This window comes from Sciurus carolinensis, chromosome 3 (genome assembly GCF_902686445.1).
Source record: "Sciurus carolinensis chromosome 3, mSciCar1.2, whole genome shotgun sequence".
NCBI classification, from domain to species: domain Eukaryota; kingdom Metazoa; phylum Chordata; class Mammalia; order Rodentia; family Sciuridae; genus Sciurus; species Sciurus carolinensis.
In genome coordinates, this window is record NC_062215.1 from 127281701 (window position 1) to 127308631 (window position 26931).

General features: G+C 39.2%; 1 protein-coding gene across 1 annotated transcript in view; it reads right to left on the reverse strand.

Annotated features, from left to right (window-relative positions):
• Ttn (titin) overlaps positions 1–26931 on the reverse strand; it is a 265315-nt gene that overhangs the window by 54374 nt on the left and 184010 nt on the right. Inside the window, 44 exon segments of the mRNA XM_047544703.1 lie at positions 182–487; positions 587–889; positions 977–1273; positions 1620–1907; positions 2768–3067; positions 3428–3730; positions 3825–4124; positions 4228–4503; positions 4895–5197; positions 5487–5786; positions 5881–6165; positions 6264–6584; positions 7082–10048; positions 10142–10435; positions 10529–10828; positions 10931–11212; positions 11329–11637; positions 11739–12041; positions 12129–12428; positions 12521–12802; positions 12903–13205; positions 13722–14024; positions 15108–15389; positions 15482–15632; positions 15934–16082; positions 16195–16509; positions 16597–16896; positions 17003–17299; positions 18255–18572; positions 18666–18965; positions 19059–19188; positions 19287–19319; positions 19403–19551; positions 19683–19991; positions 21187–21616; positions 22015–22205; positions 22294–22602; positions 22721–23020; positions 24252–24545; positions 24630–24914; positions 25016–25312; positions 25407–25706; positions 25870–26172; positions 26484–26846. Of these exon segments, the coding sequence (XP_047400659.1) occupies positions 182–487; positions 587–889; positions 977–1273; positions 1620–1907; positions 2768–3067; positions 3428–3730; positions 3825–4124; positions 4228–4503; positions 4895–5197; positions 5487–5786; positions 5881–6165; positions 6264–6584; positions 7082–10048; positions 10142–10435; positions 10529–10828; positions 10931–11212; positions 11329–11637; positions 11739–12041; positions 12129–12428; positions 12521–12802; positions 12903–13205; positions 13722–14024; positions 15108–15389; positions 15482–15632; positions 15934–16082; positions 16195–16509; positions 16597–16896; positions 17003–17299; positions 18255–18572; positions 18666–18965; positions 19059–19188; positions 19287–19319; positions 19403–19551; positions 19683–19991; positions 21187–21616; positions 22015–22205; positions 22294–22602; positions 22721–23020; positions 24252–24545; positions 24630–24914; positions 25016–25312; positions 25407–25706; positions 25870–26172; positions 26484–26846 (15030 nt within the window).

A 26931-nucleotide genomic window follows, 5' to 3' on the forward strand; every position in this document is an offset into this window, starting at 1 on the left:
ACCTTGCATTCCCTTTGTGCTGTTCTATGATACGGTGAAGAACCCACCCAGCTCTCCTAAAATGTACTCTTGGAGTTACCAATGCTAAAGCTTGTAAATAAATATATACCAGGGTTCCAGTCTCCCTCCTAGAATATGGCTGATAAGAAGAGCCCTAAGTATTTTTCCTGGTAATACTTACTTAAGATGTCCTTGGGGCAGTGTTTATCTGGCACATCACTGGGGTCGCTGAATCCAATCTTGTTAACAGCATACACACGGAACTGATATTCTGTGTTTTCCATCAGGCCAGTAACCTCAAAGCGAGTTTTCTGTAGTTTCTCTGGTAAATTGCATCTCACCCAGTGATCAGAGTCAGCTCGTTTTACTTCAACAAGATAACCGATGATAGGGCTACCACCGTCATAGGCTGGCTTGCCCCAGGAGAGACTCACAGAGCTCCGGGTTGTATCATATACTTTAGGGAAAGCTGGTGGGCCAGGAGGATCTGAGGAAAAAACAAAAATAGAAAACCTTAGTCAAAACTTCCTTCCTGGTTGCTTAATGCTGATTTTAACCCACGTATGGAACTCTCATGAAAACTTACACAGAGGATCCTGAGCATAAGCAGCTTTGGATGCGTCACTGGGTTTGCCTGGTCCAGCTTTATTTATAGCTGTAACTCGGAACTCATATTCGGTACCTTCTTGGAGACCTGTTGCTTTTATTGTTCTTTCAATGACAGGTTTTCTGTTGACCTTTGTCCAGTTAACTGCCTGAGTTTCTCGCTTTTCAACCAAGTAGCCAGTGATGGGTGAACCACCATCATCTGCTGGTGGTTTCCAGCTGACTGTCATGTGGTCTTTGGTTATGTTGCTGATGACAGGAGGATCACAGCGTCCAGGTGGGTCTGCAGGGATTGATTGAAAAGTAATTTCTCAAGCTAACAGGTAATACTTAAAACGGAAAAGGTAAAACTACAGGAAAACCTTCTTACCATATGGGTTTTTAGCAATTGCTGGTTCAGTGAAGATTGGATCACCCACTCCGTATTTATTTTCAGCACAGATGCGGAACTGATACTCATGGCCTTCTATAAGTTTCTCCACGCTACAGCTGGTGATGGGCACAGTAGCAGAGACTTGAGCCCAGTTGGGCCTGCTTGTTTCTCGTTTGTCGACAATATAGTTGGTGATTTCTGAGCCTCCGTCTTCAAGAGGAGGTTCCCAAGAAAGCATTGCACGGTCTGAATACATTTTGTTGATTTTAACCGATGCTGGAGGACCAGGTTTATCTGAAAGAAAAGTAATAAAGTGAAGTCTTTCACATACAGAGGAGTCCACATAGAGTAGAAGTCTGGAGACCTGAGCTGTGGTCTTTGTGTCATTAACTTCCTTTATGACCTTACAGTTGCTTAATTTTTCAGAATCTGTTTCCACATATGTAAAATTAGGTAACTGGAACATATGATTTCTAATACTCTTCTCAGTACTAAAACACTATTCTGAGATAAGATTGATTCTGTGCTTAGGAAATACACATTAGGATATATAACTTTGTCACATATTACTTTGTAAATCTTATATACATCTCCATTAACCAAGGTTAAGTACAGGATTGTAATTAAATGCTTTAGTTACCTAGTACTTTAAGCTTAATGGTTGCTGATTTGGAACCGCTTGCATTTTCGGCAGTGATAGTATAGTCTCCTGAGTCCTTTCGGTTTACGCTGAACAGCTCCAAGGTGCACAGGTTCCGCTTCATGGCCATCTTTATGCCTTCTGCTGGTTTTAGTGGTGTGCCATCTTTCTTCCAAGAAACTGTTGGCATTGGTTTACCAAAAACGGTAGCATCCAAGCAAACATTAGTTCCTGCTTTCACAGTAAGCAAAGATTTCATTGCCACACTCAGGTCTATCCTGGGAGGAACTGGAAAATAATGAGATAAAAAGGTGTTAACATGTGTGAAAATATATTGTGTAATTCTTACTAATAATATTAAGGAATTCATGTAATCTCTTGCAAGAATGGAATTTTTACCTGATTTATATTTTTTTCAGCCTTTTTTTGTATTTTTTTAATTTGTTCTGATTAGTTATATGTGACAGTAGAATGCATTTATCATTTATTTTTAATGGACTAATAATTGTATATATTTATGAGTATAGTATGATGTTTTGGTGTATGCATGCACTGTGGAATAATTAAGTCAAATTAGTGAGTGTATCTATCACCTTACCTACTTAGCATTTATCTGTGGTGAGAACATTTAGAATCTACTCTTTTGATAATTTTGAGATGTAAATTATTAATTATGATCACTGTGCTGTGCAATAGATCACTAAAATTTATTCCTCCTCTCTAACTGAAACTCTGAACCCTTTGACATCTCCCCTTTTCCCCATCTCCCTGCTCCCCCAACTCTGGTAACCACAAAGAATATGATTTTTAAATAATGTATTCATTATAAAAGTAACACAAGTTTAGTATAGAAATCTGACAGTGCTGAAAATATAAAGAAAAAAGTAAATTCCCATAATGTCATTTAAATGCATTTCTTTGTCATCTATGAATGTGTAATGTTGAAATTATTCAGTCCTAAATTCTGAATCCTGCTTTCTAGTTTAGCATGTTTACATTCTCTATAATCATACTTTTTAGTGTTACATATGAAGTACCTAAGGTTTCATTTTTCTTTTTTCCATATGTGTAGATTTAGCATTTTATCAGGAGAAATGAACATCATGAATGTTGTACATCTTTGCCTATAATACACAATGGAATCTTACCATTTTCTGCGAGGATAGTCACTGGGTCTGAGGGTTCAGAAGGCTGGCTGATGTTTACTGCAGTTCTGGCAATTGCTCTAAATTGGTACTGAGCATTCTCTTCTAAGCCAGTAGCTGTGTACTCTTCCTGGGGAATCTGGTGAGGTGTGGTATTGCACCGGACCCACTTATCACCAGGAAGTTTGCAAGCTTCCACGAAATAGCCAATAATTTTGCTGCCTCCATCATGCTTAGGGCGGGCCCAAATGAGGGATGCACTATTTTTGGTAACATCAATAACTTCAGGTTTCCCTGGAGGATCTAAAACCAAAAGAGAAATTCTTAGTATATATCTTCTTTGCAGAAGTTTAAACTCCTTATTTCACATTATCACTCCTGCTGCTAAGTTAACAAACTCAACAGGATGACAGTCATCCCATTTTAATAATCCCCAAACCAGGAAGCTCTTGAGTCCTTGCTATATGCTTCAAGGAGAGTTATATATAGTATAATTTCATGGTGTGTGTGTGTGTGTGTGTGTGTGTGTGTGTGTGTGAGAGAGAGAGAGAGAGAGAGAGAGAGAGAGAGAGAGAGAGAGAGAGAGCCTATTTTTGAAAAGTAGTTATCTTCAGAGGCCCCAAGATGTAAATGTGCGTCTACAATACTGAAAAAAATACTCACCAACTGGCATTCTTGCAGTTACATATTCTGTTGGTTTGCTGGGTGGGCTGGAGCCAGCTTTGTTTAGGGCATAGATTCTGAATGAATACTCAAGACCTTCCACAAGGCCAGCACAAGGATATTCAGTTGACCTGACAGGAGTATCATTAGCTTTCACCCACAGCAAGCTGTTTCTTTCTTTGCGTTCAATCAGGTAACCAGTGATGGGGCTCCCTCCATCGCTGTCCGGCCTGTCCCATGCAACAAATATGCAGTCTTTGTTCACTTTAGTGACTCGTGCATTCTTTGGTTCGCTAGGAACATCTGGAGATGAAGACAAGGGAAATGCCAGTTTCTGTTTTAAGTAACAGACTAGAAAGAAAACAATTATTTTTGTTTCTCCCTGAATAATACATACCAAATGGGAACTTAGCAAGCATCTTCGGAGATGTGAGAGGTTCCGAAATACCAAATCGATTTTCAGCACGGACCCGGAAGATGTACTCCTGACCTGGGATCAGCTTTCCAACCCTGCAGGAGGTCTTTGTGACTGAAGCTAGAGCTGTGACCCAGTCCCCGCGGCTAACATCACACTTCTCCACGATGTAATTGGTGATGTTACTGCCTCCATCCTCCAGAGGGATGTGCCATGACAGGGAGCAGGCATCGGCATCTATGTCAGTAATGTCAAACGGAGGCTGAGGGGGCCCAGGTGCATCTGTGTGAACCAAGAAGAAAGAAATATAAGAACAGGGATTTGGTTGGAAAAAATGCTTCTGGTCTTCACGTTTCAGTGGCCACTCGTCTCATACTTAACCTACCCATGACTGTGACTTTGATTTTTTGAGTGTCTGTTCCAGAGCTGTTCTCTGCTGTCAGGCTGTAGTAACCACTGTCTTTCCTAGTAACATCTTTTATGATCAGAATTGAAGAGTTGTCTGCTTTGTGCACTGCCAGGTGGCTGGATGTGACCACTTCATCTTCTCCCTTCTTCCATTTACAAATGGGATGAGGCTTTCCATATACATGGGCTTCGATTCGAAGTTTCTTCCCAGCTTTAATAGTAATTTGCTCTGGCATAAGGATCTTTGGTGGTACTAAAAGAAAAATAAAGATACATTAATTTTGGAGGGATCAAGTTCTCTTTGGTGGGGAACTCTGCTGATGTTTTTCAAATTGTATGTTGCAACCCCTTGTGGGTTCAAATTAATGTTTGAATTAGAGCCAATATTTTCAAAAGGAATGAAATACAATATAATAGGAAATAGATGTTGCATAGATAAGGAAAGGTATTATTTCAGGAAACTTCTTTTGTATACACAGGTATATGTATGTTCTGTGTCATGATTTTCAATTTATATATTACATGCTATTACTGTTTTCCAAGTATTTCTGGAACTAGATTCCTTAAAGAGAAATATCTACATAACCACAGAAAATTCTAGTGAACTTCTATCAGATGATATTAATGAAGCAATGACTACTTACACAGTTGTTCTTTGGCTTCGTATACTCCTTCAGCTTCTCTTGGCAAGCTGACTCCAACAGAATTTCTGGCCGCTACTCTGAATTTATATTTCTTTCCTTCCTTTAATCCAGTGACAACAAGGCTGAGATCTTTTACCACAGAATACTCGGTCCAGCGATCTGCAGGCTGTTCTTCTTCTCTGTAACTAATGATGTAGCCATCAATTTTAGCACCTCCATCACGCAGGGGAGGTAACCAGGCTAATGTAGCACTGTTCTTCGTCATTTCAGTCACTTCTAGTTTTCTTGGGGGATCTGGCTCACCTAGAAGAAAAACACAATTTAGAAAATTATCTAGGCAACCTAATTGAATACCCTTTGTTCTTATACATAGGAGTTTTAATATGTCATTGGTCTCAACGTGTATAAAACGTGCAGTTCAATATGTTGAACATAAAGAGGTCAAAAAGTCTTTCCTGGGTAGGTTAGATATTTACTATGATATTAGAATTTCCGTAAGTTAAATCCCTTTCAGTAGTAGATTAAAATTGTATTGGTATCTTGCCAAAATAGGGGCCTAGAGTTAGGAGGAGGAAGGAAGGAGATTACTTACTTAGAGGATCTGATGCCAGCACTGGTTTGGGGATATCTGTTGGGACGCCAGGGCCATACTCATTGACAGCAGTTACTCGGAAGAAATACTCACTCCCAGGGACAAGATTGGTTACATGGAAGCTTGTTTTCTTAACTTCGGGAGTAACTGTTGACCACGTCTTTCTCTCTGCCTCACGTTTCTCCACAATATAATGAGTCACTTGGCTCCCACCATCATTTTCAGGAGGGGCCCAGGACACATGGCATGATGTTTTAGTGACATCAGAAACTTTTAAATTAGATACAGGTCCAGGAGTATCTGTAAAGAACCACAGAGTCAGATATCCATGTCTGTCAGTGTTCTTAACTAATTTGTTTTCGAAGTGGGAGGAAGAAGCTTTTTAGCAACCTACCCAGTACTCTGACGTTCACAAACACAGCCTTTTCTCCTGCGGGATTCACAAGTGTTAAGGAATATTTTCCAGAGTCATCACGGGTAGAATTGGGGATGACAAGGAAGGCCATAGTGTCAACCAGATCAACTTGTCCTTTTCTGACCACGTTATCAATACCCACTTTTCGCCAAGTGACTTTGGGAGCTGGTCTCCCTCTTACTATTGCAAATAGCCGAATAGGGCATCCTGCTCTCACTATGACCAGTTTTCTCATGCTGGCATCCAAATCAATCTCCGGAGGTTCTGCAAATGACATTAAGATCATTAGTTGACTTTACTGAATGTGGGGAAATCATGAGAAATGAAGTGAGAATGAGTCAAGTGTCCCAGGAGAGCCTCACCTAGGATTTCTTTAGGTTTGATAGCCTCCTTCAGTTCTGCAGGGCGCCCAATGCCAACCTGGTTTTGGGCACACACCCTGAACTCATACTCCTGGTTTTCATCCAAGCTGGTAACAGTGAATTCCATGCGAACAAGCTGTGCTGCAGCATTGCACCTTTTCCAGCCTTCGTCAGGTGACATATCTGGTCTTTTGGGTCTCATTTCCACAACGTATCCAATAATCGGTGCACCACCATCATAGACTGGTTTTCCCCATGCAAGTGTTATGGAATTTTTGGTTGTATCAACTACTTTGAGATTTGTTGGTGGACCAGGTGGTTCTGAAAATAAATTAAATAAAAATGTTAGTAGTGATATTTTAATGTGGAGTTTTATATAGTCGATTCTCAATTAATCAAACATAGGTCATTCACTTTCTCAATTACTGAGTCCTCCTTGTTTCCTTTGCAAAAATTAGAGCTGGGCATAGTAGTGCATGCCTGTAATCTCAGTGGTTTGGGAAGCTGAGGCAGGAGGATGGTGAGTTCAAACCCAGCCTCAGCCAAAGTGAGGTACTAAGCAACTCAGTGAGACCCTGTCTCTAAAAAAGTACAAAATAGGACTGGGGATGTGACTAAGTGGTTGAGTGTCCCTGAGTTCAATCCCTGGTTACCTCCTCCCCCAAAATTAGAATCTACCATTGTTTATACATTTTAGGAGATTTGATGAAAGGTCTATTTGGAAAAATATTGGTTAAAATAAAAGAGTTAATCCATAATATCAAAACTTTATCTAATACCTCTATGCTCGAGATTTAGAAGAAACAAGAACATCTTACCTATGGGGTCTTTTGCCACCACTGGTCTTGATGGTAAGCTTGGCTCTCCAATTCCAACCTCATTTTCTGCCTTGACCCGGAACTGATATTCATGTCCTGGGAGGAGATTCTGTACTTTCAGACGTCTCTCAGAGATTGCACTTTTGTTAACAGGAACCCAGCGCACTCCGTGTTTTTCCTTTTTCTCCAAATAGTATCCTGTGATAGACTTTCCACCATCATATTCAGGTGGGTTCCAAACCACTGTCATTTCTTCTTTGCTTACTTTAGTGACTTCTGGGGGATCAGGGCGACCAGGTCTATCATACTTGGTTTTTGCTGTGACTGGTTTACTTTCTGTGGGAGGCCCTGTGCCTATTTTATTTTCAGCACGGACTCTGAAAATATATTCATTTCCTTCTATGAGACGTGTTACCGTAGCACTTGGGATCAAGACGTTAGCAGAATAGGTGGACCAAACCATTCTCTTGCTCTCACATTTTTCTAGAATATAATTTTGGATTTCACAGCCACCGTCATCTTCTGGTGGATCCCATCGAACAGTACACCTATCACTGGACACATCAGTAATTTTCAGATTCCTTACAGGACCAGGCTTGTCTAAAACATTGACAGTGGCATAGGCCACAAAACTTCCAGCTGTGTTAGTTGCTGTAACCACGTATTTACCACCATCACTTCGCTTGGCTTTAGTAAGGGAGAATTTAGATGATTCAGCACCGGTATCAATCTTGACCCTCGGTGATCTTGTTAAATCTGTAGCATCTTTGTCCTTGGTCCATGCAACTTCTGGAAATGGTTTGCCTCTAACTCCAGCCTCAAGTCTAATGGTGTCCCCTGCTTTGACAGTTAGCACCCCACTTAGTTTCAGATCAAGTACTGGTTTCTGTAAGTCTTCCTTCACAACAACTTCCTCTGTCTTTACCCAATCACTTTCCCCACCTTCATTCTTTGTCTGTACCCTAAACTCATAAATCTGGTTTTCAACACATTTGTCAACCATGTAGTGAGTTTCTTTAATGCTTCCTTTATGTACTCTTTCCCAGTCAGTAGAGCCCTTCAGCCTCCTCTCAACATGATACGATAGATTTGGGCTGCCACCATCATAATCAGGGCGCCGCCACTTTAGATAGACAAATGTCTTTCCTTTATCTGCAATATGAAGGTTTTCAGGCTCACCTGGCCTGTCAATAGGGTTAATGGCCAGAATTGGAGTTTTTGTTTCAATGGTTGGCCCAACCCCGACTTTATTCTCTGCACAAACTCGGAAATAGTATTCATTATTGGCTAAAAGGTTGGCCTTGATTAATCTCTTGGTGACATCTGAAGCAACGATTGACCAGCCTTTCTGATTTGGTTTCCGATATTCGACTATGAAATTGGTTATTTCTGAGCCACCATTATCCAGTGGATTTTCCCAAGAAATTGTGCAATTCTCTTTGGTTACATTGCTAACCCTCAAATTCTGGCAAGGCCCAGGTCTGTCAAGGACATTAACAATGGCTGAGCCTTGGGCATGTCCACTGCTGTTCTTGGCTGAGATGATATACTTGCCATGATCAGCCCTAACAGCTTCTTTAATTTGTAATTCAACACGAGGTAGATCATGAATTATGTCAACCCGCTTTTCTCGGACCAATACTTTGCCTTCCTTAGACCAAGTTATGTCAGGTTCAGGTCTGCCTTTGACTCGAGCAAGAATGCGAATAGTTTGGCCCACTCTGACAGTAATGACATCACGACAAGTAACATCGAGCTCTACTTCCGGAGGATGGAGGATGTCTTTTGCAAGCACAGATTCTGCTAGTTCTCTTGGTTCTCCTTCACCCACAATATTAGCTGCCTTTATACGGAATCTGTACTCATTTCCTTCAATTAGTCCAGGTACCCTAAAGGCACATTGCCTAATGAGTTCATCCTTATTAATCCTGTCCCACTGTGCAGTGCCAGGTTTCTGACATTCCACTACATATCCTAGAATGGGGCTTCCACCGTCACTGAGGGGCTTTGTCCACACCAAGTCAGCCCATTCTTTGCTCTTGTCTTTCAATTTAGGATTAATAGGTGGTCCAGGGGGTTTAATGGGCCGGCAAGCTTTGATTGGATCAGAACTTGGGGATGGATTGCTTAGTCCTGCAAGATTTTCAGCAAACACTCTAAACTCATATGTGTTTCCCTCATAGAGTCCAGTCACTCTGAACTTCAGGTCAGCTATTGGTGTTTTATTGACCCTCACCCACTTTCCAGTTATTTCTCGACGTTCCACGTAGTAACCAGTTATTGGACTGCCACCATCAGATTTTGGCAGGGTCCAAGACACAGTCGCAGCGTTTTCCGTAATGTCAGTAACCACTGGTTTACCAGGAGGAGATGGAGGACTAAACTTGTGTTTAGCAACAGTAGGTGTGGAGTCAAGGGGAGGACCAACACCCATCTTATTCTCTGCTCTAACTCGGAAAATGTATTCACAGCCCTTTTGCAGATGTGGGATTTTCAGCTTCAGCTTACTGCTTCCTGAAGAGACCACACCCCACGTGTCTTTCCTTGTATCTTGTTTCTCAACAATATAATTTATCACAGGACTTCCTCCATCATCTTTAGGTGGCTGCCATGAGATTGTCATGTATTCAGGGGTAATATCCAGAATATTGATAGGGCCTGTTGGTGGACCAGGAACATCAAGAACAGTAAGATGTACAGCTACTGTTTTGGTGCCGGCTGCATTGGAAACTGTGATTTGATATTCCCCAGTGTCTTTCCTTAAGCAGTTCTTGATGGTAAGGACTGATGAGAAGTTGTCAGTTTCAACTGTGTAGTGGTCATCTGTTTTAATCTCACTTCCATCGGTTGTCCACTTTACAGAAGGAACAGGTATACCTCTTATGATAGCAGGGAATCTGACTGTAGTTCCAGCTTTTACCACAAGTCCTTCAATTAATTTCACATCTAGCTCAATAGATGGAGGCACTGGAAAGTAAACATGAGGAAGTTAGGTTTCAATTCTCACACTACAAATGATTTAAAGAAGAAATAAAATATTAATGCCAATCCAAAAATTACCTAGTTTTTCTTGGCATTCTATTGGGATAGTTGTATCAGGGAGCCCAAGACCCACAATATTTTCAGCTTTTACACGGAATCTGTAGGTCTTTCCTTGTTGTAGTCCAGTAACAACACATTCTAAGTTTTTCACAGTCTTGAACTTAATCCAGTCCTCAGCACCTTCTTCTTGATATTCCACCAAATATCCAGTGATTGGAGAGCCCCCATCACGATCTGGTTTATTCCAAACAAGGGAGACTTCAGTCTTGTCAACATCCACGTGATGTAGGTCCTTGGGTGGCCCTGGGGGATCTTTAAAAAAAAGAAGAAGAAGAAGTCATGATGAATAAATAGTTTTCCCAAAGACAGTTAAATGATACTTTGTATCCAGAGAAAGCAACTCACGGAGAGGATCCAGAGCCTTGATGGGTTTAGGTGTCTCAACAAAAGGACCACGTCCATATTGGTTCTCAGCAGCTACTCGGAAGAGATACTGATTGCCTTCAGTAAGATGTTTAGCCAAATGACTCTTTTTCTTTGATGTAGTTGAAAGAGGTAACCACTGAGCACTGGCAACATCTTTCCTCTCAACTACATAGTTTGTCACAACAGAACCACCATCATCCAGGGGTTCCTTCCAAGTAAGGTAACAAGAATCTTTCCTAATTTCACTGACTTCCAGATCTCTAGGTGGCCCAGGTTTATCTGAAAAGTGTTAAATAATAATTATAAAAGTAATTTAATCCAGACAAGAGATAAATGTGTATCAAAATTTACTTTTCATGGCATAAGGATTAAAATTCTTACCTAATACAAGTACTTTCACTGAGACAGTTTTGGAACCAGCTGGATTCTCTACTGTTAAGGAATAAATTCCACCATCTTCATGGGCAGCATTACGAATTTCAAGCTTGCTACCAACTGGAGTAGTGTCAATTCGTGCTTTAGTTGGAGCCTCTCTGTCTTCCTTTTTCCAGGTTACTTTTGGGAATGGCACTCCTTTGATGATGGCACTAAGTCTTAAAGTATCACCAACTTTGATGTGTTGTTCTCTTGCCATGTTGGCATCAAGAATCAATTCAGGGGGTTCTAGAATAAAGATAACAGTATGTTCAAGTTTGATTAGTTAATGCATGCTATAATTATGCATATTCAGTCTGGAACCCATTTTCCTTGCACATGCTGATGAAAAACATTTTACTCACCAAGTCTGTCTTTTACTAGCACTGGCTCTGGAACATGAGCTGGATCTGATTCACCAGCTTCATTGACTGCCAACACTCTGAACTTATAGGTTTGACCATCCCGAAGACCAGTGACTTTATATTTAGTTTCAGGACATGACTCGGGAGTGTGATTGGCTCTTCGCCACTCTTCATCACCAACTTTCTGGTATTCAACAATATAACCCAGTATCTTGCTCCCACCATCATGACGTGGTGGCTGCCAAGTTAGATCAACTGAATTACATGTTGTATCTACTGCTTCAGGATTAACTGGTGGACTTGGTTTAGCTGCATAAAAATTAAAGAAAAAAAAAAAAACAAGGTGTTAGAACATAGATAGGAAAAATGTTGGATCATAAAGAAAACTGGATGAAGCTTTGATACTATACCAATTGGATCTCTAGCAAAGACTGGTTTGGATGGTGGGCTTGGATCTCCAATACCAATTTCATTTTCTGCAGAAACTCGGAATTCATACTGACATCCTTCTAGAAGATCAGGAACCCTAAATTTAGTGTATGGGTGGATAGGCTCTTTGGTAACTCTAGCCCATCGTTTAGACATTGTTTCCCTCTTTTCTAGGATGTAGTTGGTGATAGGCTTTCCTCCATCATGTGGCTTGTTCCAGGTTACTAATGCAGAGTCTTTGGTGACTTCTGTAACAATCGGCTGCTCAGGTGCATCAGGAACTCCTATAACAAATATTAGCAAAATATGTTAGAAGTTTAGTTTTTTCTGTTAACTACATCAAGAATTGGTATCTTGGAAACAGTACATACTGAAACGATCTTTAGCTTTCATTGAATCAGACACCAGAGGATCACTTATTCCATACAGATTTTCAGCATGTATACGGAAAATGTAATCTTTTCCTTCAAGCAGTTTAGGAACTTTGCATGTTGTTTTAGCACTTGCAGATGTCACAGGCATCCAAACGTCTTTTCCCAACTCCTTCTTTTCAATAATGTAATTGGTGATTTCACTTCCTCCATCATCTAAAGGTGGCTTCCAGGAGATAACCATATATTCTTTGGTTACTTCATCAAAATGGACAGGTCCTACTGGTGGTCCAGGACGGTCTGCAGAAAAGAAAATCAGAGCACAAAGTGTTGTTTCTACTTCCACTTTTGAGGGAACAGACAGTCTATTATCCTTGTCAAATAATACTTACCAACAACATTAACTTGACAGAATCCTTTCCTGGAGCCTGTACTATTCTCCACAACTACACAGTATTTGCCAGAATCCGAACGTTTGGACTTGATCTTCTCTAGAGCAAGTGTTGTTGGAGTGGTCTTTATATGAGTACGCTCATCTTCTAACACGTCAGCTTCATCTTTGAACCAACTAACCTTAGGCTTTGGTTTGCCTGAGTAACGGCCAGTGAGGGCAAAAGCTTCACCAACCCGAACTGTGAGCTTATCTCTGAAGTCGAGATCAAGCGTTGGGGGAGCTAAAAGTTAAAAAGATAAACACAAGTCATTTTTATTGATGTCTATGGCAACTCTATGAATGCACAAATTTTCAAAGTATAAACTGTAGCGGACACATACCTAGCTCATCCTTGCAAGTGATTGGCTTGGTGCAAAATGATGGTTTGCCTTGCCCAACAATATTGACAGCACTGACACGGTATTCATAGGTATCGCCTTCTTTTAAGCCTTTAACTGTATATTTTCTGCTAAGCAAGTTGTCATTTGTAACTTTGTGGAACTTCTCAGTTCCGATGAGTCGGCTTTCTAGGACATAGTTAAGGATTTCTGATCCACCATCATATTTAGGAGGATTCCAAGTCAAAGTTACAGTATCTTTAGTAACTTCTTTGACTTCCAGGTCTTCAGGTCGCTCTGGTACAGCTGCAAGTATGAATAAAGTGAAAAAAGTGTCATATTAAGAATGTAACAGAAGGTAGTAAACACTCCTTTCCGAGGACTGCATTTAAAGATTAAACTATCTGCTTCAATAAATAACGGAAGTGACTCATCATATAACTATGCAAGCTAAAAAGGGCCCTATACAATCTAAAATTTTCTCAATGAAAATTAGAATGAGGAAAATTAGGTGAGGAAATAGAAGTTCATTAAAACTAATTTAGGAAAGGTCTCCAGAGTTGGTGGTTTTAGAGTTAGGAAAATAATTTAGTTTCTACTTAAGCTACTAAGTGGAATTTAAAAAAAAAATCAGCATGGTATACACAGAGAGGATTTGATGAATCATATATAATTCTATAATCTTTCATATAACTAAGTACTTATTTCATATAAATAAGTACTTATTAAGTAAATGAAATCTAAGGCATTTATATACAAATTTTGTCACCATGGTCTTATTAAATGAGTAAAGTGATTAAACTTTTTTTAAGTTGTACTTACTTATTGGATCTCTGATGACAAGTGCAGTTGGTGTCTCGACAAATGGGCCCATGCCAATACTATTTTCGGCCGCGATTCGGAAAAAGTAGGCTTTTCCTTCAATGAGACCCTGGACAGTAGCATTTTGTCGGGTGACTGTGTATGTCACTGGGGTCCATGCTTTGCGGTCAGCTTCTCGCTTCTCAATGACATAGTTGGTGATTGGAGAACCCCCATCATCTTCTGGAGAAAACCATGTCAGTTTGCAGGAGTCATTGGTTAGGTTGTCAGAGAGGAATGGTATTCCAACAGGACCCGGCACATCTGGAAATAAGAGGAAAAGATTTCAAACTGTCTTCGGTGAACTCAACCTGTGTCACTCTCTGATTTTAAAAAGGAGACAAATACGGTTATGAAGGAATTAAGGTTTTGTGTCTATAATTGAGTTGTTTCTCCCCCTGCAATTAATAATTTAAAGTGAAGTAAGTTTGTAATAGTTATTGGCCGCTACAGTTTTAGTAGAAGCTGAAGGGAGAATAAAATGGAAACTTTGTGAGGGAGCAGCAGGAGAGGAGCAAAGAATGGCATGGTCACTTTGGGTCATTTCTTCTCTAAGAGGTAAAAAAAGAGATTTTTTTTCTGGGTGATAATCAATCAATGAGCAGCACAGGAGGGGTTAGAATTTTAATGTGGAAGTGTACAAGTTCTCTAAGTAATGGTTGTTTAGAAGTAAAGGGGGTTAGGAGCTTGGAACTAAACTAAAAGCTTCTAGGACTACTGCTGAATGAAATGGTTTTATATAATTTAAATATTAATTATGTTAATATAGGATTGACTATTTGCAATGTAGCTGTTCTTCGAGTCTCTAAGTAGGAGGGCTTTACTTTCTAAGCAAATCAATGGACTAGAGCAGCCAACAAGAGGCATAAAAAGTTGTATAGAGTTCAACTCTATATTCAGTGTCAAGAAATGCAATATTCATGCAAATGTTATGCTCTTCAATTAGAATACTGAAACCCTCAGAGGTTTTCACATTAAGATAATTGGTAAATAACTATGTAAAAATAATTTTTCAAATGTGAAAATGATCATTACAGATTTTAAACATTCACATGTATAAAAGTTGCTTTTATGGAAATGATATAATAAGTAGTGGGTGCTTATGGTTGTATGGTATATAAAAAAGAAGCTTACAAAATGTTATGTGTAGTAAGAATACAACCATATAGAATATACACAGGATGAAAAAGCAAAGAAGAAAAATTTTAAATTCTAATCTATGGGATTGTGGGTGATTTTTCTTCTTTTCCAAAATGTTTATAACATAGTTTTATTACAACATAGTTTTACTGTAGATGTAATAAAAATGCTTTTTAAAAACTGCATGGACAAAGTGAAAGTACTTACCTAATACATCAACAATAATTGTCTTCTTTCTTTCTCCCCCTGCATTTTTGGCAAGAAGAGAATAGACACCTTGATGGCTCCTCTGGCAATTCTTGATGACCATGGATGAGCTAATGGCTGTGGTCTCAATGTTGGCTTCTTGAGGTAAGGCTCTTTCGTTCATGCTCCAAGTGACAGTTGGAGGAGGCTTCCCAGACACATAAGCAATGATTCTGATCACCCCTCCAGCATGGACCACAATTCTATCCCTGACACTGGCATCCAGCTGAAGGTCAGGTGAAACTGGGAAATAATTGAAAAATTTAAATGTGATTTCCACTTTCAATCTGAAACATAATACATATTGAAGAAATAATAGAAGCGTGGATAATTACCAATTCTGTCTTTCATCTCAATGATATCTGTGACTTCTCCAGGTTCTCCAATGCCAGCAACGTTAATTGCTCTAACTCTAAATTTGTAGAAAGCCCCTTCTTTTAACCCTGTCACGACAAGTTTTGTTCCTCTCACTTCTTTATCTTTGGCCTGGGGGAAAATTATAAACATTTTACAATTAGTTCTTTGTAGCTTGTTGCTTTAATAACTTTCTATAATATAACCAGTTTTAAAAATATTATCAAATGGGGCTGGGGATGTAGCTTAGTGGTAGAGTAGTCTCCCTACACCTAATCTGATTACGTTTTTGACAATAACATATATTTTCATCATAGTTATGTTATTTTTCTGATTTCTTAAACCAAAAGTATAGATAGAAGCTAATGGGAGTGAGAATACTCCATTTTTAGTTCATTCATAATATGTTTTTTTTAAGCCAAGTTTTAGCTACCTTTTCCCATTCTTCTTTTCCCTCTTCCTTATATTCAACAATATATCCAGTAATTTTGGAGCCACCATCTTTTAATGGGGGAGACCATTCTAGGTCCACAGATGATTTAGTCCAATCTGTCACCTTGGGAAATGGAGGGCCAGGAGGAGCTGAAACAAACCAGTATAAATTAGCATTCTTGACTTTTCCATTGCACATTTGGAAGATAAATTTAAAAAAAAAAAAAAAAAAAAAAAAAAAAAGAATGGCTGCAAAGCTTACCAACTGGATCTCTGGCAGTCACTGGATCTGATGGCAGACTTGCTGGACCCACCCCAGCAGCATTGATTGCATATACTCGGAACTGATAGTCAGACCCTTCAATAAGACCAGTCACTTTGTAAGAAACACCCAAAGTCATGGCTTTGATAGGGTCTCGGTTCACCCTCTTCCATCTCTTTGAAGTGGTGTCTTTCATTTCTAGCCAGTATCCTGTTACGGGAGAGCCTCCGTCGTATTCTGGCTCTTCCCAGTTGACAGTCATGGAGTTACGAGTCACACTGCTAACTGTTGGTTTATCTGGTGCCCCAGGGACAGCTGTGGGGAAAACAACACATTAATCTACAAGAAATTATAAACAACATAAATAAGAATGGCTTTGGTATGAAATGGGAGCTGACTTACAGAAGAGGTTTCGTGCTGTTTCAGGTTCACTGTCAAGTGGTTCTCCAATGCCGTATTTATTCTGGGCCATGATTCGGAATACATATTCATGACCTTCCAACAATTTGGGAATTGTGTACATGCACTCCTTGGGTTCACTAGAAACACGTACCCATGTCTTCCTGTTAGCTTCTCTTTTCTCAATTACATAGTTTGTAATCTTAGACCCACCATCATCTTTAGGTGGAAGCCAAGATAATGTCATTTGATCTGCTGAAATTGATTCAAACTTTATGGGTCCTATTGGAGGGCCAGGGCGACCTAAAATGATTTAAAGAAGGAGTATTTTATTAGAGTGATTTTTAAAGCCTGAACCTACTTATGGATGTAAAAACAGGTAGTTTTAACCAAACCATGCAATCTTTACCGAGGACATTCAGTCTCATCTCCTTCGATGCTGTTCCCAGGTTATTTACAGCTGTGATGGTGTATAAGCCAGTGTCACTCCTGCGAGACTGTGGAATAACTAAAGTGCAGGTATCATCCACCACCAGTTTGTTGACATGGGTGTCATAGACAACAGGTTCTTTGTTATCAGGCTTCTTTGGAGGAGCTTTAAACCAGGTGAGTGTTGGGAATGGCACCCCTTTGATTTTGGCCACTATGCTAACATCAGTTCCTTCTTCAACCTCCATGAATTCTTTTAGCTCAATCGATGGTGGGCCTAGGTTATTAAAATTTTTAAAAAATAAGTTATCATTAGGAGTAAAAAGTGTTGAAGGACAGAAAGTACAATTTACAGGAATGATAAAGGTGTTTGTACCTACTATAGGCAGACTTATATCCCAGGCCAATATAAGAGTGGGTCTGTTTTTTAACACTGTTAAACTAGTTGGGAGAAAAGGTATATATCGTTTATTGGATCTACATGTGGCTAGACTTCTCAGCTATTGTCTCTCTTTTTTTGCATGAGCATATTCTGATAAAAGGGCAGGGAGGAGTGAAGCTGTAGTAGCTTAGGCTTGGGAGTCCTGTCACAATGATTTCTTTAATATTCATGTGAAGTTATGAAGAATTCACAATGTTTACTTTGAGGTGACTTCCCCTTATAAGAATGGTAAATGCTAGTAGAGGCAAAGGAATTTTCCATTTTCCACAACTTTAGTGAAAGAAGGTAGGAACTACAGCCTTCAGTTTTGAAAAGAGGATTGAACAAATGCACGACAGTAGTGATGGTAACAGTAATCAGAGAGAGCAGTATTACTATATATGTATGTATATTTTATCTTTTTAAACAGATACTTCTTTTCCTCAAGTAGAGAAAAAGAAACTTGATTGTGAGGAGAAATGCATGGCAGCAGTTGCCAAGCACATGACTGGTTGCTTTCTGACCCTTTGGAGGAGCATGCTGCAGAACTGCCTTGACTTCTGACAAAACAGCTTGCTGTGGAGAAAGTTACAGTAAGAAAATTACAAACCTCATCTCCTTTCATGATAGGAGAATGTAATTCTGTTGAGGTTGAGGGATAGGTAATTGAGGAATTTGCCCATGTCTGCACACAGCCCACAGGAACTTCCTCATGTTCTGATATCCTATCTCTATTTATTCAGGGCTAGTATTAAATGCCTAGGAAGGCAGCTATAAAGAGGGAATTCTTTGTCAGTGTGTTGGTACTTACATGTCTGGTCTTTGACAGTCACGGGGCCAACAGTGGCGGAAGGTTTGCTGACTCCTGCAGCATTGACAGCTTTGACTCTGAATTCATATTCTCCACCCTCTATGAGATCTTCAACGGTGAATTCCAATTCTTCCACATCGCGCTTATTGCACTGTCTCCATGCTTCCTTCTTTTTCCCAGTAGGGTCCCATGCAAGGCACTCAACAATATAGTGGGTAACAGGGGAACCCCCATCATTCTTTGGAGGTTTCCATGAGAGATGTACTGTGTTCTTTGTTATGAGGCCGATTTTGAGTTTAATAGGGGGATCAGGAGGATCTGTAAAAATAGTTAAAGGAGGCATTAAGCATTGTTTATAACAATACAGTTCAATTTTGAGAAAATATTTCAGACTTATATTTTAGAACTCACATATTGGATCTCTGGCAGTGGTCCTCTGAATGGTTTCTACAGGTGGGCCAATACCAAAACGGTTTTCTGCTCTCACACGGAAGAAATATTGCTGTTCAGAAATGAGGTCAGGTACCACAAATGAGGTGCTTCCACAGTTTGGATTGACTTTAGTCCAAGCCTTTCCATCAATAGTCTTTTTCTCAATGACATAGCCTTTGATCCTGTCACCCCCATCATCATCTGGCATCTTCCATGAAAGTCTGCAGCTACCCCTTGTGATGTCACTGACTTTCAAATCTTTGGGTGGACCTGGTACATCTGTTGAAGACAAATCATAATGTAGACAGAGTTCCTTAGATGCTTAAGAGTAATTTGTTCTTATTCCATAGTAACTTTTAAAGTTTTTCTTACCCATGACTTTAACTCTGCAACTTGCAGTCTTCTGTCCTGCTTTGTTCTTGGCTGTGATGCTGTATTTGCCTGAATGAGAACGTTTACACTCTGGGATGATGATTACTGATGAGTTTTCAGCAGTCTCCAACTGGACAAAGGAAGCAGTATTCATACATTGAATGAAATAATAGCAGTACAGAAATCAACCATATTGTAAGTTATTTCAATTATTATTATTAGTTTTACCTGTGCATCTTCAGGTATATCATGAACTCCATCCTATTAGAAAAGAAAACAGTTGTAGTATAAATACTCCTTCCAGAGATTCAGTGAGACACTCAGAAAAAATTTAATTTTCTTACCTTCATGGCCTTCTTGGCCTTCCCGTCAAACTCCCAAGATGATTTTGGTGTTGGGCGTCCTTTGATAACAGCAGGGATTCTAATCTGTGAGCCAGCTTTACAAACCAGACAGTCTTGTGCTCCAATGTCAATGAAAACCTCTGGTACCTCTGTAATGCCATGAATAATACAATAGGATTTAGCTGATATTCCTACAAAGTAATTGACCTATCCTCAGTAGATTAATCAATTTCATAATAAGACCAAGAAATGAATGCACATACTGAATAAGGACTAGTACCTTGAATATCGGTGGCCGCAATCTCTCCAGTTGTGTCACTTGGTTCAGATTCACCAGCTTCATTGACAGCTTTCACTCTGAACCTGTACTTCCTGAGTTCTTTCAGATTGGGGACCACACATTCGCAGGTAGTAAGAAGTTTGTCTGGTTCATTGACTCTCTTCCAGTCAGTAGTACCTTCTTCTTGCATTTCTACAATGTATCCTTTGATTGGACTGCCGCCATCTTTGGCTGGCGGTTTCCATGCCAGTGAGATGCTTGACTTTGTTTTATCTTTAACCTCTGGGCAAGAAGGTGGCCCAGGTGGGTCTAATAAGAAAACAAAATAAACCAGAAGCCATATCAAATTAATGTAATGCTATATTTTTATACTGTATGGATCCTTTGCTATACAAGATTATATATTATTTTTAATCTATTAAAATAGAAATGCTAAAAGGGAATAATAAATATGGGAAACAACCTATTTGCCTCTAGCATTAATACAAAGATAGAAAAATCAAATAACTGTAAAAGAAAGACTACTTATGATATCTAGATACTCTATAGTCTGTTTACACATGATTGGTGAAAAGTTAGATTACTTTTGAGAAACCCTTGAAGAGGTTCTATAGTATTTTCACTGAAAACATATTTTACTTACCAAAGTATAAAAAATTTTAAATGATTTCATCACTAGCTGGTAAATCTTTGAACAAAAAGCTAATCTTACTGCTATTTAGAGTCAGGATCAATATCTGCAATAATCGCATAATAGCCCTTTACATTTCTGACAGTGTTTTACAGTTGCAGAAATTATTTTACTCTATTTGTCATTTTAATCATAACTCTTCCCCCTCTGGTGAACAGACCCCATATTCAGTAAATACTAGTTTGCTAAATGAATATCTCATTATGTATATATAATATATATACCTCATAATATATATATATATACACCTCATTATTTGTATTCTCCATATACCAGTTAAGGATATTTAAAGTGTTTTAAAATAACAGTTGACTTTTTTCTACAGAATATCCAATCAGATATATCACAAATAGAATTAACTATTCAGGACATAGAGTTTTAATTTTTGAATGAATCTTATCATAGATCTTTTAGAATTTTCCTCTTTTATTTGATCTCACAGAATGTGCTTGAAAATTTGTTATCTATGCTCAGTAAATATTATTGAAAAGCTAATGACATTTAAATTTTTGTTGCATTCCTGCAAGAGGGTGTCTTAAGTGGGAGAAATGATTTCCATAGTCTAATGAGAAAGTTTATTTTAAGTATGAGAGCAGAGAGGAGCTTATAGTCCATCCAGGTGTTTATGACTGTGATTCCTCATAAAATATGAGTTTAATCCAAGAGTTAAAAAATTATAATTTTATGTGAGTATTTATGACTCTATATAAATATGAATAATAGCTTGACACAGAAAAAAAAATTTAAGAGCAGAATTATCTATTTAGTAAATTTTCCCTTCACAAATGATTTCCAGAAAGAAAGCCTACTTACATATGGGATCTCCAGCAAGAGCTGGATCTGATGGTTCACTGGGAGGGCCAATTCCTGCAGCATTTATTGCCATGGCTCTGAACTGGTATTTAACACCTTCAATCAAACGGGGAACATTAAATTCTACGCCCTTCAATCCCACTTTGGTTACTGGTGCTCGGCTAACACGTGACCAGTAGGCGCCTCCTTCCTCTCTCTTCTCCAACCAGTAGCCAGTAATTGGAGAGCCTCCATTGTCCAAAGGAGGTGTCCAACTCACTAGCATTGACCCTTTGGTGCGCTCTAGGACCTTTGGTTTTCCTGGAGGCCCAGGAAGGCGATAAGGATCTTGAATGACCACTTTATCTGATTTGCATTCATCACTGGTTCCATATTTATTCACTGCTCTAACTCGGAACTCATACTGTCCATTGGGGATAAGTTTCCAGACCTAGAAATGAGACAAATAGAAATGTCTTAAAAAGAATATGCTTCCATTGATTTTTCACTCTTCTCAAAACTCAAACTTATTTCGGGAGGGATTACTATCATGAGAAATAAATATATAGACTTAAAATATGGGGGAAGACAGAAAAGGAGAAAACCCATTTATAATAAGAATATGTAAATTTATTTTACCTCAGCAGATCTTTCAAGTAAATGAGTATCTGCATATCACATGGTATTTGCTAAGTAACCTTATGTGCATGGTACTAAACACTACAATAATGAATAGCTTCTTGTGTGTGGTTTTGAGTTTAACCATTAGATTTCAAGGTTATATGAAAATGGTATTAACTCAAAACCATGTGCCTTTAAGTATGTGAGAAAATACATAGAAACATTTACCCCATATCTTCTCTCTACAGCTGTGTTGGTGACTTCCTCCCATTCACTCTTTTTCCTACTTGCATCACGTTTGTCAATAACATAATGGGTAATTTCGCTGCCACCATTATCTAGAGGGGCATCCCATGTCAAGTAGCAAGATTCAGCTTTAATATCAGTGACAGCAAGATTTCTTGGTGGGGATGGGCGGTCTGGAAGGAAAACGACAGGAGCTTGAGAATACAATTCTTCAACTGGCAGTGGATTTTTTTTTTTCCCACAAGGAAGCAAGTCACTTACCATACACTTCAACGTGGACATTTCGGAACACTGAGCCAAGGCGATTGGAAGCAGTAATGGTGTAAGTGCCTTTGTCCTCCCGGACAGCTTTGGGAATGATAAGCTCAGTCTTTGCCTCACTTCGGGATACTTCTTCCTTGGTTATTTGAAGTGCATCAGTGGGTTTCTCAATCACAGTTTCATTCTTGGACCACTCAATCTTAGGCATTGGAAGGCCTGTCACATCAGCAGGGATGTTAACAGGCTCCCCTGCCTTAACTTTGATAGTGTCTCCTCGAACAGTCAGACGCAACTTAATATTTGGAGGCACTACAAAGAGAAGGGAAAGAAAGGGAAAAGCAGAAAAGTTAAAAGGATGCTTTCTCAACTTACAGGAGAAGGGCAGCACTCTAAAGAGCATTAAAAGATTTAGGTTCAGAATCCACACCTTCATCATCTTGTATGACGACATTAAGAGGCAGAGATGGTTCACTTTCACCGATTGCATTGACGGCTTTGACACGGAACTCATACATTTGGTGTTCATCAAGATTTTCAACCAGAAAAGATGTGGTTGGGCAGAGGCGCTTGTTAACTCTTTCAAAGTCAGGTTTGTCGTGACGCCGTTTCTCAATGATGTATCCTTGGATGGGACTGCCACCGTCGCTGCGGGGCTCTTTCCAGTCAAGGGTGATGGTGGACTTGGTCCTTTCTGTATATGTCAGCCTTTCAGGAGATGTTGGAGGACCTTTAACCAGAGGCAAGTTAAATGATAAGCATGAGAGGAGATATGCATACAGGAAATAATATTTCACTTTATGTGCAAAATAGGTTTCTGTTTGGCATTATCTTATATCCATATTTAAAATCCTTCTCAAAATGTGTCAGCTACCAAAATATAGCCATTCTTACAGAATTTTTTTAGCAAGATTTCCATTGAGTTTTATTAAAAAGAAATCAAGGTGCACATATGATTTATATTTAGTAGTTTAGATTGTTTACGTCTGTCACTGGGAAAGCGTCTAATCTTAATGAACTAGTAAAATAGGTCTGCTTTTGCTTTGAATGGCCAACTGAGAGCAAAGCGTTTCGTCTTATGTTAGCAGACAGCGAGATATGGCTACTGAACATTCTGTGAATCATGTTGCCTCAAGTGTAGGTTTAAATACAATACAATGTATGTAATGCTGCTATGGTTTTGTGTCTTCAAGGCCAGAACCAAGAGTAAGCACTGAATGGCGAAACTAGACCCAATCCATGTTAGCTGAGGTTACTGTAACTAGAAGCAGTGGAATCCCAGCACTGTTCTAATGTTTCTGGCATAATTTAAGATCAATGTACTTTTTAAGATGAGCTTTAACAGTGGTGTAGGATATAATTTATATTTTTCCAGGGGATGGTGGCAGAGAAATCATTCCTTTTGTCACTTGAGGAATAGGTCTTAAATGAGGTGTCAGTGTGCATTACCAGGCACATGCAATTGTAAGGTTCAAGAGAAGATTTCCTCTGATTGTTTTCCTAACCTTTGGTGGTTCTCTCTGGTTTGGGGTTCCCTATCTATCCAATATGGGGACTTCTGGATGGTTGGGCAAGGTTAAGGCATTTATCATAAGGTATTTTATCTTTTGGAAAAGCAGTAAACTCTAACTACTATATTATTAGTTTAACCAAACTCCAGTGTATTCTACTGGAAAGATTTAATACTTCTAAATTATTACTAGCCCCAGTAGATCCAAATTTTTCAGCACATAAATTATGCATGGTTAATATACTTGCAACCAAAAATTACTTTGGAATTATAGCAAATATGGTTTCTTTAAGTTGCTGGTAATTATTTGATTTACTCCAGCTATTTGTTTTGATTACTCTCTAGCTGTAGGTCTTGAGACTATTGGGAGTCTGAAAGGATAAAGCTCAATAAATAAATGATAAAACTAGAAGTAAAGTAGTATTTTATACAAGTGAAAAACTTGTTTTACCTAGTGGATCAACTGCAAGAATTGGTCCTATTTCAACAGGGGGGCCACAGCCAAACTTGTTCTTCGCAATAACACGAAACATATATTCTTGTCCCTCAAGGAGACCTGTGATGTCACATTTAGATCTCTCAGTCTCTATTGGTTGTCTCCAAGTATGCATTTTGGCATCCTTTCTTTCAATTATAAAGCCTGTGATTTCACTTCCTCCATCATCTGCTGGATCAGACCAGTTAAGAAGACACATCTTTCTGTTTGTTACAACAGGTTTTAAGTCAAGAACTGGACCAGGGACATCTGAAAAATAAAGCAACAAAATTAATGTAATAAGTCAGTACCACTTGGAAGAATCGAAAAGAAAATCCATGCAGAGTTCCTTACCAAAAACTTCCACCCGAGCCGCTGCAAATTTGGAGCCACAGTTATTAGTAGCTGTAATTATGTATCTGCCATGATCTTTTCTTAAAGCGTTCTTGATAATTAGTTCAGATTTGGTTCCAACATTCTCTATTACAACACGGTCTTTATCCAGCTCTCCTTCTTCTTTGGTCCATACTTTTGTAGGAACCGGACGGCCAGTCACCACAGCTGGAATTCTGAGAGTCTTCCCTGCCATGATTTGTATTCCACCCTTGACAGAAACATCCAGTTCCACGGTTGGAGGTTCTGTCGAAAGAAAGGAGTCATACATGAGTCTTATAAAGACAAAAAAAAAATAGTCCCATCTTGGGAAAATATCCATCATTTTATTCAAATAACGTAAGTACCTTGTGGTTCAGCCACTGTAACAGGCCCTGTTTCTCCAGGTGGTCCTTCACCTGCAGCATTGACAGCACTCACACGAAGTTTGTAATCAGCACCCTCTCGGATTTCCTTGACAGTGTATTGACGGCCTTTGATCATCTTCTCTGTGCAGCGTGACCACTCATTGGTGCCAACCAACTGCTTATCGACGAAGTAGCCAATAATTTCCCCACCACCATTGAAAGCTGGGGGTTCCCACTCCAGGTCAATAGTTGTAGAGCTTGTGTCAGCAACTCTTGGGATCGGTGGCCCAGGTGGAGCTAGAATGGATGCAGGTACACATCAGACTCACTGATGGTTTTTAAATATATAGTAGCTTACTCTCCCTCACTTTATTCCTGGGGAATTACTTACAGATTGGATCACGTGCTGTTTTGGGATCTGACGGTGGACTGAACTTTCCAGGTCCAGCTGCATTTTCTGCACATACTCTGAAGACATAGGTGAGTCCTTCTAATAAACCATCGACATTGGCTTTCAAGGAACTCAGCAGGTTTTTGTTGACACGAGACCAATGTGTACTGTTAACTTCACGTTTCTCAAGCCAGTAACCCAAGATGGGACTTCCATTATCTTTTGGTTCATTCCATTTCACTAGCATACTGTTGCTGGTAACATCTTCCACAATGGGTTTATCAGGTGCATCGGGTGGTTCTGAGAAAAAAAAAATCAAATTCCCAAATGTGACACAAAAATTGAACTTTATGAACTGAGATAATATATATAACAAAGTATATGACAAAACACACACCACACACACACACACACACACACACACACACACACACACAAACTTTAGATGCTAAAGGAACCTTACCAAATGGATCTTTAGCTAAAAGTGGCTTTGAAACACATGGTGGTCCCGGCCCAAACCTGTTTTCAGCTCTTACACGGAAGAGGTACTCTTTTCCTTCAATGAGTTTTGTTACTGCATATTTGCAGTGTCTAAGTGTTGAAGTGATAACAATCCATTCTGAGTCAGGTTTTGTCTTGTCTTTCTTTTCCAAAGTGTAGTTTATGATTTCACTGCCACCATCATCAAGGGGTGGTTCCCATTTACAGAGGACTGAGTTCTTTCTAATATCTTCAAATACAAAGTTGATTGGTGGTCCTGGTGTATCTAATATTTCAAAAGATAACAGTAGTTAAAAATTTGTATAGCAGAGGTTTGCTATGGAACATGTAAATGTCAGTATGCTTCTTTGACATAAATTCTGATTTTCCCACATCTGTCTATCTTTGTATCCCATTATATAATGAATGACAAGGTCAGTTGATTTTTTTTAATGTGGTAGGAAATAAAATGTGACAGGATTATTTGTTGAAGCTATTTCCCACTTCTTCTAACTACCCCACCCAACTACTTTTTATGTTTTATAAAAACTTTTATGTAACCTTTTCCCAGCTGAAAGTATAGTTTTAACCATTTACCTAACACACTGACAGTGCACGGAGCTTTTGCAATACCATGGTCATTTTCAACTTTGATCATATACAGGCCATGATCAGGTCGGAGAGAATCTCGGACACGGAGCTGAGATTCTCCTTGTTTGCTATTGTTGATGCTCAAACGCTCTGTCAGAGACAGGACAAATGGTTCTTCTTCTTGAACTTCACCCTTCTTCTTCCTAACCAGAGGTGCTGGTCGCTTCTTAATTTCCTCTGGTATAATGACATTTTCATCCTTTATCCATGTAATAGTTGGGTATGGTGAGCCAGAAATGGTTGCATCAAGAGCTATTTCATCACCTCGCTTCACTTCTAGGCTTGTTCTCAGAATGACTTTTGGGGCATCTGTAATTATTAAAAATGATTTTTAAAAATTCTGGTTAAAATATCTGACAAAACATTATTCTCATTTATTTCATAATGGGAACGT